The sequence below is a fragment of the Chroicocephalus ridibundus genome, chromosome 5 (genome assembly GCF_963924245.1).
Source record: "Chroicocephalus ridibundus chromosome 5, bChrRid1.1, whole genome shotgun sequence".
Classification (NCBI taxonomy): Eukaryota; Metazoa; Chordata; class Aves; order Charadriiformes; family Laridae; genus Chroicocephalus; species Chroicocephalus ridibundus.
This window is the reverse complement of record NC_086288.1, coordinates 33,058,493-33,077,267: the sequence shown is the minus strand read 5'-3', so window position 1 is coordinate 33,077,267 and position 18,775 is coordinate 33,058,493. Positions and strand designations below refer to the sequence as shown.

Sequence of the window (18,775 nt, the reverse complement as noted above, 5' to 3'; positions counted from 1 at the left end):
CCATAAATAAACAACAGATGTTTCTTTGGGACCTTGATGGAGGCATTCATTTCTTTTTCTTTATGTAGCAAAGCCTTGAAACTATTCACTTTGAATTCTCTTTAGGGGTTGATCTCTCTCTCTCTCTCTCTCCTTTTTTAAAAATTTAATTGTGTTATTCTAGCAGCTAGCAGCAGTGGTGAGGGGGAGAACGTGGAAATGGTCAAGAGATATTAAACTTCAAAAGAAATTAGAATTGTTACTAATTGTCATAGCAACAAAAGAGTAATGGATCCTGGTGAGGAGGCAGAGGGGCGGATGACATCGGCATGCACTCGCAGTGGTACCACTGAGCCACTCTGTGGCATTAGGCAGGTCATTCTAGGAGCCCTTTTCTCTTATTGTATTTTTTTAATTTTATGTTTTCAGAAAATATTACTCAGTTAGGACAGCCCTGGGAACCTAACACACTCTGGTTGGGTGTGCTTTTATGCATTCATGAGTTGGTTTCTGTTTTGTATCACCCACAGAGGTGGGAGATGAGAGCAAGCAAGCAGCTGGACTGACATCATTGACACCCCTGGCAGGTAGAGCAGGTCTCTCTGCCAAGCCCTCATTCTCACCGTGATGGGCAGTAGCTGCTTTAATTTGTTTGTTCCCAGTTCTGTGGTTTGTCCCTTTATAAAGAACAAGTGAACTCCTGCGGAAAGAGGGAGACCGTTTCCCTGGTGGAGGTACTTCTGAGAAGAATAAACCTGGAGGAGCTTTTCTTTATCACTTTAGCTTGCCTACTGTTGTTGGTGCAGTCAAAAAGGTTGTAGGAAAGGGAAGGCAAGGGGGTTGCAGCTGTGTTGGGAATGCAGCGGGGAGCCCTCAGCTCAGGTGGGCAAGTAGGGATGTTGCTGGGAGGAGGAGGCTGCACATCATGTTGCAGGACAGAGGCTAGATGGAGCACAGTTTGCCTCCACTCTGAAGGTTACTGGAAGTGAAGACTTTCCTGAACACTAATAATATGCAGGGGGAAAGCTGTATGCAAACTTTTTCCTTTTGGTCTGTCTTACCTGGTGGAGTTTCTTCACTTTAGAAAACTGGGTACTTCAACAAACCTGCGTACCCCAGCCTTTTTCCATTTTGTCTGCAGTGGCATGAAAACCTTTCAGCTGTTGCTTAAAAATTGCAGGGATTGCTTTTTTTACGGTAATAAAACACTACATAAACAAGGTTTGTTGTACATTCTCTCAGCAGTTTAATATACCATTTGATCAAGCTCCAGTGTATAACAGTATCTAAGTTTAAAAACTGAGTAAAAAAACCCCCACATCTTCCTTTGTTTAGGCATCGTTTCCTTGTGTTCATCTGCTCTTAACTTGCCATAATCATTGATTTGCCTTTTGAAATACAGCTGGTAATAACAGTTGGACTGAAGATACTTCAGTCATGTCAGGCAGTACTCTTGGAATTTGTGAAAAGAACAGAGAACAAATTTTAGAAGTGTCTTGCTGCTACTATTTTGAAAGATATTTAGGTACTAAAGGATAAACATAGCCTTAAATGAGATTTTCAATCTTCAGTGTTTCACTAGCTCCCGCAGTGATTCAAAAGTTATTTAAGTTTTAGGCTATCTGTAACATTGCTCAATGTGTTTTCTACCACTTCCATTTAATGCAGAATAGTTTTTCTTTAATTTTTTTTTCTAGTAAACTAGTTTGTTATGTGTTAATGTAAATTCAGACTAGAAAAGTTTGTGTCCACACAAGTATCAGGTACAGTAACCTGATACAATGCATCTATGTATTGCATTTTCATGTTTTATCTTTATGCTTTTGTACCGTACAGTAATAAATAATTTGATTCTTGTATGTCTATGTTTTGTCAGGATGAGGAAAAGAAAGTCACTATGATGAAGGCTTGTCAGCAGCTCTTTGAGTTAAGACAGAGGGAGTAAGATATATGTTTGATGTCACTATAAAGTTCATGTGATGTATATTTTCCTTCTGTACAATGCTGCTCGCTGCTTGTGTTGAGGTCTTTGCTCTTGACAATTGTCATTTTCTGTGCTTGGCATCTGTAACTATAGTAACAGCATTAGCAGTGGATTCTGTATCTCAGAAGAGGTTTTCTCATGCTGATGGTAAGTCAGGGAAAGAATGCAGGAAAAAGTCCTTGTGCTGCCGCATGTTGTTTGTGAAAGAGTAGAAAACAGAATTTGAAGAAACAATTACTCAAAAGAGTTGAATAAGTGTAAGTTGTGAGTGTGAATAAGAATTGGGATCTATGATGGGGGGGGGAAATACTTCAAAGGATTAGAAGGAACATAAACCAATATGATTGGAACAGAAGTCAGGGAGGGCTTTTGCTTGTTTAATGTATACTGCTATTACATTTCTCTGCTTTCTATACAGCAGATTATTATACAGAGATTTCACAGACAGCTTGATACTTTGGGATGATCACCTGGTCTCTTTCACACTGAACTTCCATGTTCTCTGTGTTACATTTGTGTTGGGAGCATGCGAGATGTATGGGGTGCCAGCATCTCATGCAGGATCTACTGACTTTTTTTGCTTGTGAATGGACTGAAGAATTAAGCCCGTTGTGATATCGCTTGTAGATTTTCAAACAAAATGCCAGCTGGAAAATGCATGAATTATTTTTGATTAGGTGTTGGTGACTGTGGAGAAAATCATGATATTATCAGGTCAAAAGAAATGCATCAGAGCCTGTACCTGACAGTGTATGATACTGTGATACTAGTTATTCCCCTTAGTTTAAATCACAGTCATTCTCTCATATCATACTAATCATAAATGCTTGACCATAGAATAAAATATACATGGGAAAACATGCAGAATGAATATCTCCTTTAATGCATTGAGCATAGCAACTTTAGGTTGGTAGGGGCTGGAGAAAACAGTTGCCTCATCACTTTCCAAAGTTGCCCGTGGTGAGCGTAGGAATGGGGAATAAGAAGGAAGTGAACTATCTGGTGAGGGTTGCCTTCTCCCTGCTGCTGTTTCTTTCTCCCTGGATGGCAGAGAGGAGAGGCTTCCTTCAGCCATGGCTCGCTGTGTGTGGCTCTGTCTCCCGTTGGCGGTGCGTCTCTTCCCAGACTGGTTGTTATTGCTGTCTCTGGCTGCAGGCACTGGTTGTCCAGGCAAGGCTTCACAAAGGCTGGGCCGAATGCCATTTCACAACCTCAGCTGAAGCCTAAATGATGATATTGTACTCAGAGTTTACAGAGGAAAGATGTCTACCTGAGACATGAGTAGTTATTTTATCTTCTGAGAAGCCAATCCTTCCCCTGTAGGGAAAAATGTAGTGCAAAAAACTACTATTTTTCTCTCTTTTGATTGTAGCATCTTCCCACCCCCCACCTCCCACCCCTTTTGATTTTCCAGAGGATGCATTGTAAAAATCTTACTTATCTGTCTGGTTAAAACTTTGCAAACAAAATGAATCACAAAAAGGGAATGGGGACCTAAGCAGCTACACTTCACAGTAAGGCTTTCTTCTCTGTCCATGTAAGCCTATACCACCCACCTTAATACTTTTAAAAATTCATGAGTTGATCATTCGTGCCTGAATTTCCTGTTTATCTTAAATTTGTGTCTCTCTATACCTTGGATAAATAGAACAGTAAATCTCTCTTCAGAGGATATTGGTAAGGGCAGGCAGTGTGTAGAATTCAAAAATTTAATGAAAAACAAGTACCAATGCTTTTATGTTGTGCTAAAAATAACAGTTTTATGCTTCATAAAAAGTTACGATTAAACTTGGAAAGGCACAAACCCACCATTGAATAGTACAAAAAACCCCTTATACCTCTGGGGTTTTTTTTTGTTAAATATTTGAGATCCTGTAAAAACAGAGAATGGTGACAAATATTTTTCTACTTAGACAGTTGTTTCATACAATTTCTCACTAGTCCAGTGTTAGTAGAAAAATTTTCTGTAGCTCCTACTTAAACATATTGCCCAGGTCTAATTTCTCATTATTTTGTGCAGAATGGTTTGGTTAACATGTCTGTCTAAATGCTGCTTTTTTTTTTTAAATATATATTAGGATGTTTTGAATAACTTGGGTTCCTGTGAGTTGGATGAAGATGACCTAATGCTTGACTTGGAGTTCCTAGAAGAACAGCATCACCATCGTTCTGGTAAGTCCGATAAATACTGAATATCTTCAGTGAGGTATTATTATTCTAGAAATATAGAGTAAATGTATTCAGTACAATTACCTAGAAATAAAAAAGTCATTATCTTGGAAGGGGAAGACCAGTATGCATTTCGTAGTGTTGTTTCTAAACGTGTTTTGCCATTTAATAGAAAGATACTTTTTACACTGCATTTGGACTTTGTATGGACAGTTATGAAATGGAAGTGAATTTTACAGCTAGAGAAGAATTCCATCACCAAGGGCAGACCCATTTGGTTTTCTAGATGCTTAAAATGACTACTGTCTACCAGGTAGTTACTAAAAAGACCACTGCTGATACAACTGCAATGCTATTTGTGTGTGCAGAGTAATATGCATCAAGTAAAGATTTGACTTGAGACATGAGTGTAACTTGATCCTTTCTCTCACTGTTGCTTAAGGCACTGTTGCACTGCCTTGATTAAGAGCAATAACCAAGGTCAACTTGTGGTGTGTTAAGAGCAATTTTATAATAGGATTACAGAAGGTCTTGGTAAGCCGTGGCACCTGCAGTGGGTAACCCTGCATTTCCTTTAGCTGGGACATGGGATGGTGTAGGGCCTAGTCAGTGAACAGGAGAAGTCCTGCTAATTCCACGGGCTTCAGAGAGGCTTAAAACATACATGAGATACATGAGAGCTCTGAGTCTGTGCTTTGTTGTGGCACTCTGTTATGGTAGTGACGTGCTTTTAATAAGCTGGAGTAATTCTCGCTCTGTTTTACTTGCTGTTTTCTGACCCCCTTTCTCCATCCACCCACGTAGGTACCTATAGTGCACATGTGCACAAGTCATGCAGATTTGTGTGGAAGTGGGTTTTGAGAGACGTGTGCCTGCCGGTGTGTGTCATCTTCAGTTTTGGTCCCTCCTTTGCTGCAAATCTAGCAAGGTTTACAGATAAACTGCTTGAATTGTGCTCCTGTTACAAATGTTCTGTGCATGATAATTCTGTGAATATATCTGAATTATCTCTGTGATAATTCTGTTTAACCGTTGTATTGTGCTTTTTAAAGCTGTTTACGTATCTACTTATAGGACAAAAGATCTGTTCCGTTTTGTTTAGTAGAAAGCAAGTAGCCAGAGAGTATGGAGGATTGTAGCAGCAATACGCGTATGGTCATAGTTTCTTAAATTGCTGGGGGGGGGGGATGCAACAAATTAACTGCACAGAAAAGGCCCTTTCTAACCACTACTGAATAATGCTATTAACTGGTTACAGAAAGTCAACTTAAGGGTGAAGAAAGGTGGGTCAAAAAGCTTCAAAACCAAACATTCCATTTCATAAGGAATCGTGTTTAGACTTGTTCATTCGTTGCACCTGTTGGATACTGTTAACTGTTGGAAAAAATTAACTGGCAGAACCATTTTCCATAAATAAATTTCCCTAACATGTTGCACTTTGCCTCACCTATGTTTTCCTCCTCTTTTATATTTGTAAAGCACTGAATTAACAGTGATGGAAAATTTATGTCCAGTATATTATTATAAAGATTCGTAGCAGCATCTAGAACAGCTAAGATTATAATGTCTAGATGACATACTTGATGGAAAAATAATTAAGATGGAGATGTGATGTGACACACGATCCTTCTACTCTTGGCTCATTATCCAGAGCAAATGAGGTGCTTTTAAAAAAGAAAATCTACATTGCCCTTTGAAGAATGGTGACCATTTCTATTCTGAGCAGTAATGTAGAGACACACGTTGCAGTGTGCACATCATCTTTAAACACAAAGATGTTTATCTTATTAATATTTGCTTTTTGATTTTTAGCTGGAAAAAAATTTAGGATTTACCTAGTTGTCACTGTTGGTTTTGAGTCATTCAGTTGGAAGAAAGAGTTGGAAGGATAGAGCCACAGTGTAAGTTGATACAATTTCACCAAATAAAGCTGATATCTTTACGCTGGGTTAGGCTCTGGTACAGAATGGTTAGATGTGGTTGTTTGTAAGTCGTCATCTTAATTCATGTTAAGATATTGAGGTAAGAGGCTTGATTTTTCAGAGTCTTTTAGTATTTACATACCGCTGAGGTACATAAAACCCTGGAGTTTGATACTGACCTCTAAACATTTTTGACAAGTTGCTTTTCTGATCGCTATATTAAACTGTTGCCTGCTTCCAAGATTTAAGACTTTTCAACCAAAATTCTTTCTAATAATTCCAAACCAATCTATTCTCTGTTCTCACTTTTGGGCTTGTTTTTTTTTTTCTCAAATAGGCCTCTCCATTCATAGCCAAATAGAATTCATCTACACTTCTTCAATTAAAAAACATTATCAAATATTATTGATACAATATTTTTTATAAGCCCTGGAATACAAAAGTGATCAAGTTCAAGATAATCAAGTAATCTAATGCAGAGCTTTAAACTTCTGTAAACTCATTGGTTTGGAAGTGATTGTATTTCTGGGCATTTCAATAGCATATCAGCTATTGCAGATAATTGGGATGCAATACATCTTCTAAAAGATCTTTAATCTTGCCCCCTTCATAAACAAGTAGACAACAGATTACACACTGAGGATGAGCCAGTATTGTTATGTCAGAATTGTTTATTCTAATTGAATTTGAATAAAACCAAGGGGATATTTAATTCTTTCAGTACGTGACCAGCCTGAAAACCGAGTATTTGATTTTCCATAATATTTGCTTGTAGATGGTTTGTTTGGACTCTTTGTAAAGGCTTCTTTAAGATGATGGGATTGATAGTTTGCCTATCTTGCTTCACCAAAAATCATTCAAGACAATCCCAGACGTACAGATTTGTGAACGTCCTCTTCCCTACTGGTACCGGCTGTCCATTCTATATAGGATTCAGCCCTGCATTATGTCAGCGTTACATATTTAAGCAGTTTTGTAGCAGTATTTTTTTTCGCCTTCCTAACAAGTTCCTTATGTTTTCTAATACTTGAAAAGGATCTGTATGTCTGACATTCACGTGTGTATTGTACTGAAGTCAAATGGGAGTTAATACACGTGCTTCTAGATCTTTTATCAAAATTAAGGTGTTTTATGAGTATAAAAATATGACATGAAATGCTGCTTTTTGCATGGAAATTTTAAATTATTCTCTTCTGGAAGTCAGTTATTAACGCTGTAGTGACTATTTGTAGTGCAATAAAAACCCTGTTGATGTTATACGTAATTACAGCATTTATTTGGTTAAAGGCCATCAGTCCTAGAGCCATATTACAATTCACTTGTGCCTCGCTTTGGCTCTTTATAAGGAATTCTGTGGGGAATTACTATAGGGGGAAATGTTCCAAGAGAATCTCCGTTCAGTATTTTAACAAACACATTGAAATACGAAGAGGTGTGATTGGAAAAGAATTAAGTGCTTTCTTCACTTTTTGTAGAGGGATAGCTGGTGAATCAGGCAAGTTCCTATTCTTCAAGACTCAATGGAAATCTCTAAAATGACAAATTACATGAATACAAGGGCTAACATCACATCTTTGATTTGAATATCGCAAACTATTCCTTGCTCAGGAGGCTGCATGCAGCAAGCTGTAACATTGAAACACAGAAATCCTGAAGTGTAGTGCCGCAGTTAATAAATACAGTTCATGGTGCGGTTAATGGTGAATTGGGAAAGTCTCTTAACTGCCATTAGGAGCTCCAGATTTTTAGACATTCTTGTTAGTTAAGGCCAGGTTTGCAATAGCTTCTGCTTTTATCTGCTGTGGTTGAAAGGAATCGTATTTGTTAGGGTGAGGATATGTCTTTTTGACTTTCTACTGAAGTTGACAATAGAATAATAATTTAACAAAATAATTGTATTGATCTACCATAATTTTAATGACCATTTATGAATAGAAAATAAGACACTATTGGAAGGATTTCTGGGAGAAATGGGTATTAAGGAGTGAGTTTTAAAAGAGGAGCTAGGAGCCAATTGGCAGGCAAGGAGACATTGTCCCAGAGAGTGGAACTCTGCATGTATTAAAATACTGAGCTAGAAATGAGAGAGAGACAAAGATCTGTTACCTCTGTCATTGTTTGCAATTTTTTTTTTATTTATTTATTACTCCACCTCATTTTTCACTTGTGTTCCTGCTCTGTGCTCTCAGCTTTTTCCCTAATGGGGCTGGTTGCCCTCCAGCAGCACCCTCACGAAATGGGTTCCTGCAAAAAGGTACTCTGAACCCTGATGAGTACTAGGAATTTAAAAATATCCCTAACTTTTTCTCTAACCACACAGTTAAAGATAAGGAGACACCTGAAAACCTCATATAGATGCTCCTACTTTGAACGTAGATTTCTGTGCACTGCTAGTCTTATCGTGGCTTTAGAAGTCTGCAGTTCCCTCGTTTCTGACCTTCTCTCCATGAGCGAATTTACTGTGTTAATTTACTACTTTTGCTTCTGTTTTAAAGGCTGTATTACCGAGATAAAGAATGTAAGACAGAGGCATTTTATTATCCCACCTAACACAATTGCTTTGAAATTTAATAAAATAATATTTATATAGTACTTGGTGAGTGGAGAGCAGTACTGCATACAAATGCGGAATATTAATCAACTTGATTCACTGAGATTTTTGCATACTGTTTTTAAGCTGAAATATTTAAAACTAAGCATAATATGACATACATGATGGGCCTTGAGGGTGCCTTTTTATTACTCTAAGTAAATTAGACTTTTAAAATATGCTATAGTGTTGATTTCCTGTTGTAAAATAATGAAGTTAGTGGTTTCTGTAGCGGGAAACCATTGCCGGTTTATGGAAAGTGGCAGCATTAATTTAACCTCATTCATTTTCTTCTTCCCTGGTGAAACATGACTTATTTGATTCCAAGTATTGATTATTCAGATATATAAGGAAGACCTTTATATTCAGTGTTATAAGCAGTGGGGAATTCATTCAAGTAATGCACATTAGTGTGGGTGAGTGGTGTGCTTGTGTTGTGCCATAGCCTATTGAAAAAACAAATATTTGGGTTTGCATTGGTTAGTGTAGTCATTAAATCATGACTGCAGTAAATAGTAGCCTTTTCTAAAAGTTCACAAAGGCATGGCTATCCAAGGTCTCTTTTAATTTCTTAACTGTTTGCCATAGGTGTTACAAAACCAGGGCCCCTGCATCTTTCTACAAAGATGTATGTGTGTAGCCGGGATTTGTAGCGAGGGGTCCGGCTGAAGTTGGTGGGACGGCTCACGGTACCGAATATTAAGCAGATGCACGTGTCATCTCCACATCAGGCTCTACACTACGCTGTGACTGTTCACGAGTGTGATATTGATTAGCTGTGTACCCAGGCTGGCCTGCTGCATCCATCATGTTGTTGCTTGAATGCTTGCTGAATAGTTTTGAATAATGTGGCTCGCTGTAGTTTTTAGAAGAGATTTGTCTTCGGCCGGAGCTTTAGCCATTTTGGATTTAATGCCTCAGCCTCATCTGTAAAGCAGTGATCCAATGAACACGTAAAGCATAGTTATTTCACCCAGCATATTTCAGAAATGAAATAATTTGTCTTATTAGCTGGAAAAAAATGAATTCAGAGTGGAAATATGAAAGTGCATCCATCTAAATATTGTTCAACTATTAAAAAACCAAACACTTTCAGAGACAGAGCACATTTTGTTCAAACCTAATTTCAGATCATCTCTGTTAGAAGCCTTGTAAGTGTGTGTTTAATTCTATGTATGTGTTAATACATGCTTTGGTACTTGCTCAAGGTTTACGAATGAAAAAGAATATAAGTGACTTGACAAAATGACTTTTGACATGGTGGTAATGACTCTTACGTGCCCTATTTATATTTTCTTCTGTTAGTGGATGTTGAGAAAGAAGGGCCTGTTCTCGGTGTAGCTTTGTGTCAGTATAACTGAAAGGAATAAGCATCTGCAGTTCTGAGGTAGTAGTATCGCTCTTATGATCTAACACTTGTGTATACCTAACAAAATAGAATTATTAAATAGATACTCTCCATGTTTAAAAAGTAATGCTGTGGTAAGGTGTCTGCTTAGTACTGTCAGGAGGGAGCAGGGAGAGGCACATCATAGTGAAGTGGTTGGAAACTGTGGACTCTTAGTTTTTACTTAATGCACATTAGTGAGATTCAAAGCATAGTCCGTTGGGCTAGAGTATACTATCACAACAAAAATACTTGTTTTTTCATTTAAAAAGAATTCTAATTTGACAGATTACTGGATGGGTTTTGCAGAGTTCTGAGGGCAAGGTAGAAAATAGTGTTTTGACTTTTGAGATGGATGCAGAACTTAAACATACTTATTTAAATGTAAAATTATAGTTGTCATATCAGATTATGATCTTTTAGTAACGCAGTTACGTTAAGCACTAGCAGCCTCACCAACAAAAAAGCAGCACACTTGTTTTTTAAAAAGTAAAGGACAGGATTTTTTTTTCTAATTTCTTTTAAATTCAGATGCCTGCAGATCAATTGCCATCAGTACCAGCCAACCTAAAGTGTTGGTGTAATGACCCGGTGATATTAATTAAGTAGTTGCTGAGATATTTTGAATGTGATGAACACGCTATGTGAAAATTCTGTAGTGGGTTTGGAGCTCCTCCTGTGTCTATTAATTAAATGTACTAATTATTTTTATTAATTATGTAATGGAGGGTAGGAGTGCTGAGCTGACCTGAAGCCTCTTTGGTGTTTTTATTGGGTGGTTTTTTGTGTGGGTTTTTTTTTTCCTTTTTTGATGAGGAGTGGGACAAATACAGATGCTATTAAATAAAAAGTACAGAAAATATGGTGCTGCTAGTGGGTCATTAAGACAGGTAGTTACAAGCTGTAAAACAGAAATAAATATGCTCACTTTTCAAATGTGAAATGTATTCTAAATGTAATAAGGGAATAGAATAATATGCTGTATTTATAAATTATGCTGCTACTTTTGTCAGCAGAAGACCAAATACCAGCTCCTCAGCTAGGGTGGATCAGCTGGGGTTCATTGAAACAGCGTTAGCTCTTAGGGTGCCCCAAGCATGGGGGTTGCTGGGTGCCTTTGGCTGCGGGGCCAGTCCTCAGCCAGCCGAAGGGTGGCTCTTGTCAGAAGTCTGGAGTCAGCATCAGTTTCTTTGGAGGAGAGCGTGGGCAGCAAGCTCTGGCACTAGCACTGCTGGTGTCTGGGTAGACGCTATCTCATTTTGAAAGACAGTGGCACCAGCACAGAAACTCAAAAGGGGCAAATACCCCGTGCTGGATGTTTTCCCTGAGACTTCTAATAAAGCAGATCTCTTCCTCCCAAGCCGAAGTCATCTCAGAATCCGACAGAATGCTCATGTAATCCATTCGTGTTTGTCAATGCAAGGAAAGCAGATTTTTTTAGAGGCTTAATTTGTCTTTAAATAGACAATAGGAAAAAAAGATCCTAACTGATCCTATGTATTTTTTGTCAGACAACTGCTTAGAACTGGAGAAGAGATACTTAAGTAATTTGAATGTATTGCTTTACACATGAATGTATCGTTGGCAGCAAATTATGTTTCTATGTTGAAAAACAATGACATATTTTGATTTTTAATTGGAACTGGGCACCTAAATCCTTGCACTCTTTTGGAAGCTTCGCCATTCCCAAATGCCACCTTTAGAGATGTATCATTACAGATCCAGTTAAACTAGGGTAACATTCCTTCAGTTTTCTGCTTGAAATGTGTAATAACATTTCAGTTTATATTTACAGGTTTTGAGCAAAATAAAGATGGTGACAGTAAAGTAACAAAGACCTCTGTGTCTCTGCCAAAAAGGAGTTTCATAGATTATTTAGCTCAGTAGCATCTTGCATTGTCACTACAGATTGTAGACAATAAATAAGATAAAGTAAACAGTACTAATAATGAACATGACAAAAACTGACGTGTGACTTCCCTACATTAATTATATCGCTGTATAGATCTCCTAATAATTAAAAAGGGAAATTTCATGTTAGTTTTTAAGTTTGTAAGGGAAAAAGACTCACTGAATAGATGCCTGCTGGTCCTCCGTGAAACTTCTTGTTGTGAAGGGCGAGCAGCACGAGCCAGAGCTGCACCCAGCCTGATTTCAAGCGTACACCCGACTTCCAGCATGGCTTCGAAGTATGGAATGGAGAGTCCCGTGGAACTAGCTTCTCCTTAGTTCGAAACAGAGGCATTTTTGTATTTTCAGAATGACCTATTCTACTAAGGTAGACATTTCCCCCTGAAGCATCGTGTAATAAATCTGACACAGTAATGTAGTAACTTAAGGTGTCCAGGGAAATGAAATAAAATTTGCCATCTTCTAAACTCCTCTAACCATGATCCTGCAGCCTCTGAAAGAGCACTGGGTGTGGAGGAAAGGGATTCTTGCCTGCTTTGCAGTGAAAGAATAGGTAGCATTATCAAATGAAAAGAGCATATTTGTGTTAGCCAAAAATAAACATTGCACTCTTGTGTCTAGGCATCTTATTAGGAGTCTTGGCACTTAAGTTACTGAAAGCAAGGAGAAAAAGAAATAAAGACTAGAGAAGAAGTCAGTATTAAATTGGAATGAAACTAAATAGAAATCATAGGCTAATGAAAGGTTAGTCCCTCCAGCATCCTGGAGCACCCTGGTTCATATTCTGGAAAAGAAGTACTGTATTGAGAGTCCTGTTTCTGTTCTGTTATTTAGGTATGTGAACGGTGTAATCTCATTCCAATTTTGATTGAGGAAAAAAAGCACAACCCAGAACCGCTACCAATTTAACTTTATCCTAAAACTCTTTTAGTGTATTTTATCTGAAAAGTTGAGTTGTGAACGAGCCTGGTTGATGAGCTGCGGGAGGCATGTAACACTAGCTCCTAGCTGTGCTTCCCTCAGAACATGTTTTAAACGTGTCTGAGATATTATAGATAATTGGCCTGTGCTGTGTGTTCTCAGTGGATCAAGGAAAATACTCGGTTTCCTGAGCAGATTAGTATTTTTAGCTCTTCTTTTGATGTGGAGAGGGGTGAAGGACTGGTATGTTCAAATGGTGGGTATGAGTTAGGTCCTTTTCTGGCTGATACAAATTTTATTAATGATATGTGCTTGTAAATCCTATTTAGTCAAATTGAGCAGTTAGAAAAATCAGCATCACAGAACATCACAGCCATAATTTAGATTCCAAGAGGTTTTTCCTTCATAAATAGACAAGAAGGGCAAAAGAGCACAATCCTGAACTCCAGGGTCATGAAAGAGTACTTTGAGTGAGATGCATTTGTATGGTTATCATGGAGCAATTAGAATCAGAGTCTGTATCTTAATTTCCTGCTCTTTCATAATTATAAAGTGACATTTAGTACAAATCCTTATTCATATTGGTATGCTCAGCCATCATTTACTGAAAGAACCAGGACAGTAATTAAATTAGGCATAGTGCCTTTATTCATTCCTTTGATTTTATACATACATTGAGATGAAACATCTGCTTTAATAATATCTTCAGGCAGAAAATAAATGCAATAATAAACATTATGACAAATCAAAGCATACTGTCCTATTTAAAGCAATTCTGCATTTTTAGATGGTGAAGTTTAAGTAGAGTGCCGAGTGCTGCTTTTCTGTCGTGCTTTGTGAGTTTACAAAGGTCTGGACTGGCTGTCTTGCCAAAATGGAAATGGAATTTGAGAGGAGCGTGCTGTTTCTTCTCAGTTTTCCATGGGTACAACCAAGAGATTTAGGGACTAAGAGAAACAATTACGAGCTCACAATTATTCTGCAGAACAGCCATAACTCAGTTTATATAAAAAACAACTGCACCTCCCATGCAACTTCTGCGGCTGTCCTATTTCAAGGTAAGGCTGAACGTGGGTGTGTCTAGAAGTGTTGAGTTAGTGATGACTTTTGGCATTTTAAAGTATTTATCTCTGGGATCCTTGTAGCTCCACTGTTAAGTAAAGAAAGGAAGGGTAGTCTCTTAGTTAAATCTTGAGTCTAGGTCTCCGGTGTTGAGCTGGGTTCTTTGATGCAGATTTCCAGTGTTACTGTGGGCTAGTCACTAAATTTCCTTGTAGCACGTAGAAAGTGGTGCTCCGTAGTCACAGGGATTTGGCATTAATGTTTGAGAGATACTCAAGATACCATTGGGTTGGAGCTACATTAATAACTGGAGTCATTACAGTCTTTAGAGGCTAATTACGTTATATTTTGTTGCCTCTTCATATGCCATTCCAGGAAGTGGAGCAGACACTACCATTGCTGTTGCTGATGTGTCTGCTGCTGTTACTGCTCCTGTTATTGTTGTCTTTCCTTCTCTTGAAACAAAATGCCAAAGCAAAACACAAGTTTCTTTATAACAGGAGGAAAATAATACTGCAAAGGCCTATCATACTCATCAACTAAAGGATGGGCTCAAAAATAAATTACTCTTTAAATCTTTCCAAAATTATACCTAACAACCGTCATTACTCAAAGATTGGGTCATGCCTGCTGTAGTGTTCAAAAAAATTACTTTATTGTTGTATGTCTTGATTCTGAGTCTTTTGGGATTGGAGAACCTGTTGTTCCCTGTGAGGGTTCTGTCAAATACTTAATATTTTTTTGATTTTGTCCATTTTTATTTCTGTTTTTACCTCCAACTTCCCTTGAGGGGGAAGGAGTTCACAAATAAATGCCATGCAGCTAAGAAAGCTTGGAGATTTATTGCAGCCTAGTTTCAGCTTTAGGAGGAGGATCAATAGGTAGCAAAGGCTTCGGAGGTAGGCCAGGGGTGCATGGGCTTCCTGAAAATGTTTTTGCCTCTTGGAGACCCCCAGAAGAAGTCTGTGCTTTTGGACTGTATAGCTTGGCTAGTTTTCTGTAGCATGTAGTAAGAAGACAATCATACACCTCTCCTTGCCAAAGGAACAATTTGAGATAAACTCTGAAAGGTGAGCTTGAAGACATTTTGTGGTTTTACCTTCTGTTAATTTAAACTTATTTTAGGATTGTTCAATCTGACCCAAAGTGAATAATGCCCAGCCATCCCCTTCTCATAGGCCCGATTTCAAAATTATTCTGTGGGATCCTTACTGTAGGGAACAGCTTTAAAATGAAAAGTTTGTCAAAGCACCTGCTTGCCACCACTCCAGTAGCTTCTGCAAAAGACAATGCATTCATTAAACCTCCTGAGGATAACATCAGTGTTACTGGGTTTGGTGGTTTGTTTTTTTTTTATGCCCCTGTTTCCATAATGTTGTAACATCTTTAGGCAAGAGAGTCTATTACCAGCCAATAATTAGAGGAAAGTGTGTTTGCAGTTGAAAATACTCAGAATGCACTTTTGAGAACAAGCAGCAAGTGCTCTGTTGCAGGATGGGTAACATAAACACTGATGGATCTGCAAGTGGCAAGTTATGCACAAATTGGTATTACACTGAATCTATCGATGTCTGTATAATTTTCCTTTTTTCCACAGAACTAAGCATTTATCAGTTTGTTATTTAACGAGTTGCTGATCCATGCATTAGTCTGTGAAAAGTTGATTGCCAATGAAGATTTCTCAACTTCCAAGAGCATGCTCTGATGATGAATGGGTAATTTAAGAGCTCCTTGATTCTTTCTCCACAAAAAGATTCTCTTTCACCACAGACAATAGTGAACCTGAAATTGTTTTGGGTCTGCACAAACATGAAAACATCAGCATATTCCTGCAGGCAATGTGCTGCATACTGAGGAAAAGAACTTGCAGTTAGTTGTGGTGAGCGGTGTGGTTTTCAGACCGCTCAAGCCGCTAATAAAATGGGCGGTTGCTAAAGCAGAGGATTATCGTAAGAGGGGCTGGGGTGCAGGCAGGGATGCTGGGCAGACCGAGGGGCTGTGCTGGTACCTGGGGGAATCCGCAAATGTGCGTGTGAATCCAGAGAGCAGGAAGGCACGTGCCTGCGCTAGTGACCTGCAGCCTTCACCAGCCCAAAAAGGAGGAGGGGACCTGGCTCTCTGTGTTAGCATTTTATGCAAGTCAGTGCTGTTGCAGGCTGCGCCTTGTCTGTGGCAGTCTGTGTGTCCGGCCGTGTCAGCGTCCTGTGTGTGTCTGTGTGTATTTTTTAGGAAAAAAAGGATTAAAGTGGTGTCTTTGCAAAGGTTAAGGAAACCAGAGAGGCCCTAGGGCCTGAGGAAAAAAAAAACCCAACAAAGTGTTGGTAGTAAACTTCTCTTTACTGTAATGATTATGATTTTGCTGACTGTCAAAAGCCCAGGCAACATGATTAACCTGTTGAAGATCTTCCTGACTTGACCAATTTTTCTCTCACTGAAGTTTTTCCTATATAAAAAAGCAATTTACTGTAAAAATACACTTATTTAGAGGTTGAAAAGCAGGTAGGCACTAGATAAAATGGAAGTACAGCTGTGTTGTAGTATTATTTTTGTGCTTTTTCCCAAAACTGTTAATTTCACAGAAAATAGTTTTGACAAGCCTCTGTATTTCTAATACATTTTCTCCATGAATAAAACATGGAATAACTCTATTTCTAAGGTTCCATTTCATTGTTTTCTTCCCTACTTGATCTTTAATTTGTCTGTTTGACTACGTTTGGAGATTTTTGCAGAATTGGGGGTTCAGAAAAAGATATTCTTTATGCTTCTTAATGTAACATTACTGACATGACGTACTTCTAAATTATGGTTTTTAGGCTAGAATAACATAGATACTTTGCTTAACCATCTTATTGTCAGTGTGTATAAGATTAAATGCAAATAGCTCCTGGTTCTGAGGATTTACAATCAAAGCCCCTCAGTTGCAAAATACAGCACGTGTGTATTCACAGATGGGCTGCACAGAGCTGTGTGGGTTTACTGGCGACTGCATCACTGTGCATCCGAAAGAGCTGGTTTTGGCTGTGGAAGGAGGTCCAGCAGGCAAAAGACATTGCCTTGTGCTGAGGTTTTGTGGAATCTTGTACTGTGATCCTTTGACCTTGAGTTATCAGAGGAGGTAATTAGTAGGGATAAATAGAAAAGGGGACAAGAAATGAATAAAGGTAAGAAGGAAAAAAGAAGTGGGAAGATCTCACCTTTAGCTTCTGGGGAAAATAACAGTTTGGAATGAAGTTGTTTTAAATTTGGTATACAATGATATACAGCAGGCAGCTTAAGTGAATTTTCCAAACTTTCCCAGCTTTCAGATACCAGCAGAGGTATTTTTCTGTCCCTCAATTCTGAAATCAACAGGTTGAATGAAATCCAGGAGTGCGTTCTTCAGGCTGCAGGGCACACCAGCAGGAGTTTCTCCATAATAGAAGCATTCCTGTTGTGTGTGCTGCTCCCCTTGTTCCCCACAGCCAACACAGAGTATGGGTATGAAGTGATGGAGAGGTGTGTTACATGGTATGTCTAATCTCACAATAACCTGCACGGTTATCTAACCTGCAAGAAAAGCTCCTGAGGATTCCTTCTCCTGGTATACAGGAATAATTGAGCCATTGAATCAGCTCCGTGACAGGTGCTAGAAGGGTGGCAAAAGGAATGCAGCAAGGCCAGGGCAGGTGACACAAAAGGCTGTGCTTTCTTCAAATGTGAGGATTTATATTTCCCAGATTTTGTAACTGTAAGTAAAAGAAGACGCTTTCAGTTGTGTAACTTTCTTCTTAAATACAACTGAGGTTGTTTTGGGTCATGTCTCCCCCCCATCACATTTAGCATGTCTTTTGTCTCTCCTTTCCTAACAAGCTTTCTGTGCTTTCCTAAAATATGCAGGCGTCTTTGTTATCTTAGCTGACATTTGGATTTATTATGATTGTAACTCCAGCCTATAAAATTGGTTACTACTTTTGCAGATTCAGCTCATTTCAGAGGTGTTGTGCAAAAAAACCTTACTTGTTCATCTTTAGTCTTGCTCTTGACCTAGTTCTGTTTGCTTTCTATTAAAGAAATGTATTTTGATGGGCTTCTTTCTGCTTTACATCTGTGTTCAGGTCTCATATTGAGCTACGATGCAGAGAGCCTGTATCTTTTCAACCTTTGGTTAGTTCCTGATTTCAGATAGCAGTACATTTTGAAGCTGTAGCTCAAAAATGGTATGTCTTCCTTGTGTCCAAGCTTAAAAGTCCACACAACTGAGAGATTAGTTAAGTTTGCCAGATTTTTACTGATATAATAATGGAGAATGCTGTCTCCCAGTAGACTATTTTGTTTCTTATGTTGTAGAAAAGAATCACCATGATTATTTAATAATGCTGGTTGTATTTATAAATTATAGGTTAGGCGTTCTGGAGGTGGCAGAACTCCTTGGAGATCAGCCTACTTTCTAATTATGTATGCGGATGAATTATCCCCCTATATTTATTGCTGCAAAAATATATTTGAAATTTTGATATCTCGTCAGGATTTAGGTCACTGCATTTACCGTTCTATTCAAATTCCTATCTGTATCAAGGATGATTCAGCATGTTTTACATTTACCCTTTGATTTCTTTTTTTTTTTTTGAAGTTTGTTATAGATTTAGATCTCTTCTATGTCCTTACTCATTTAGTATACATGCATGTTTGCTAGTTTGTGGAAAATACATTACTAGTGTATCAAAGAGTACTTAGAAAAAAGACATCTTTCCTTTAGGAAACAGGAATTGTTCAGTGCTTCAAGAATTTACTGTGAAAGTCACAGTGGGGCATTAAACATGTATTTAGCCTAAGGCACATAACTATCGCCACTGAAGTCAGTGGGATCACAC

The 18,775-nt window shown here is 38.4% G+C and overlaps 1 protein-coding gene across 5 annotated transcripts in view; it reads left to right on the top strand.

The window, feature by feature from the left end:
* CCSER1 (coiled-coil serine rich protein 1) overlaps positions 1–18,775 on the top strand; it is a 695,226-nt gene that overhangs the window by 128,133 nt on the left and 548,318 nt on the right. For all 5 annotated transcript variants that reach the window (XM_063336575.1, XM_063336572.1, XM_063336574.1 and 2 more), the window contains exon 4: positions 4,042–4,135. In XM_063336575.1, coding sequence (XP_063192645.1) covers positions 4,042–4,135 — 94 coding nt within the window. The remainder of the gene's footprint in view (positions 1–4,041; positions 4,136–18,775) is intronic.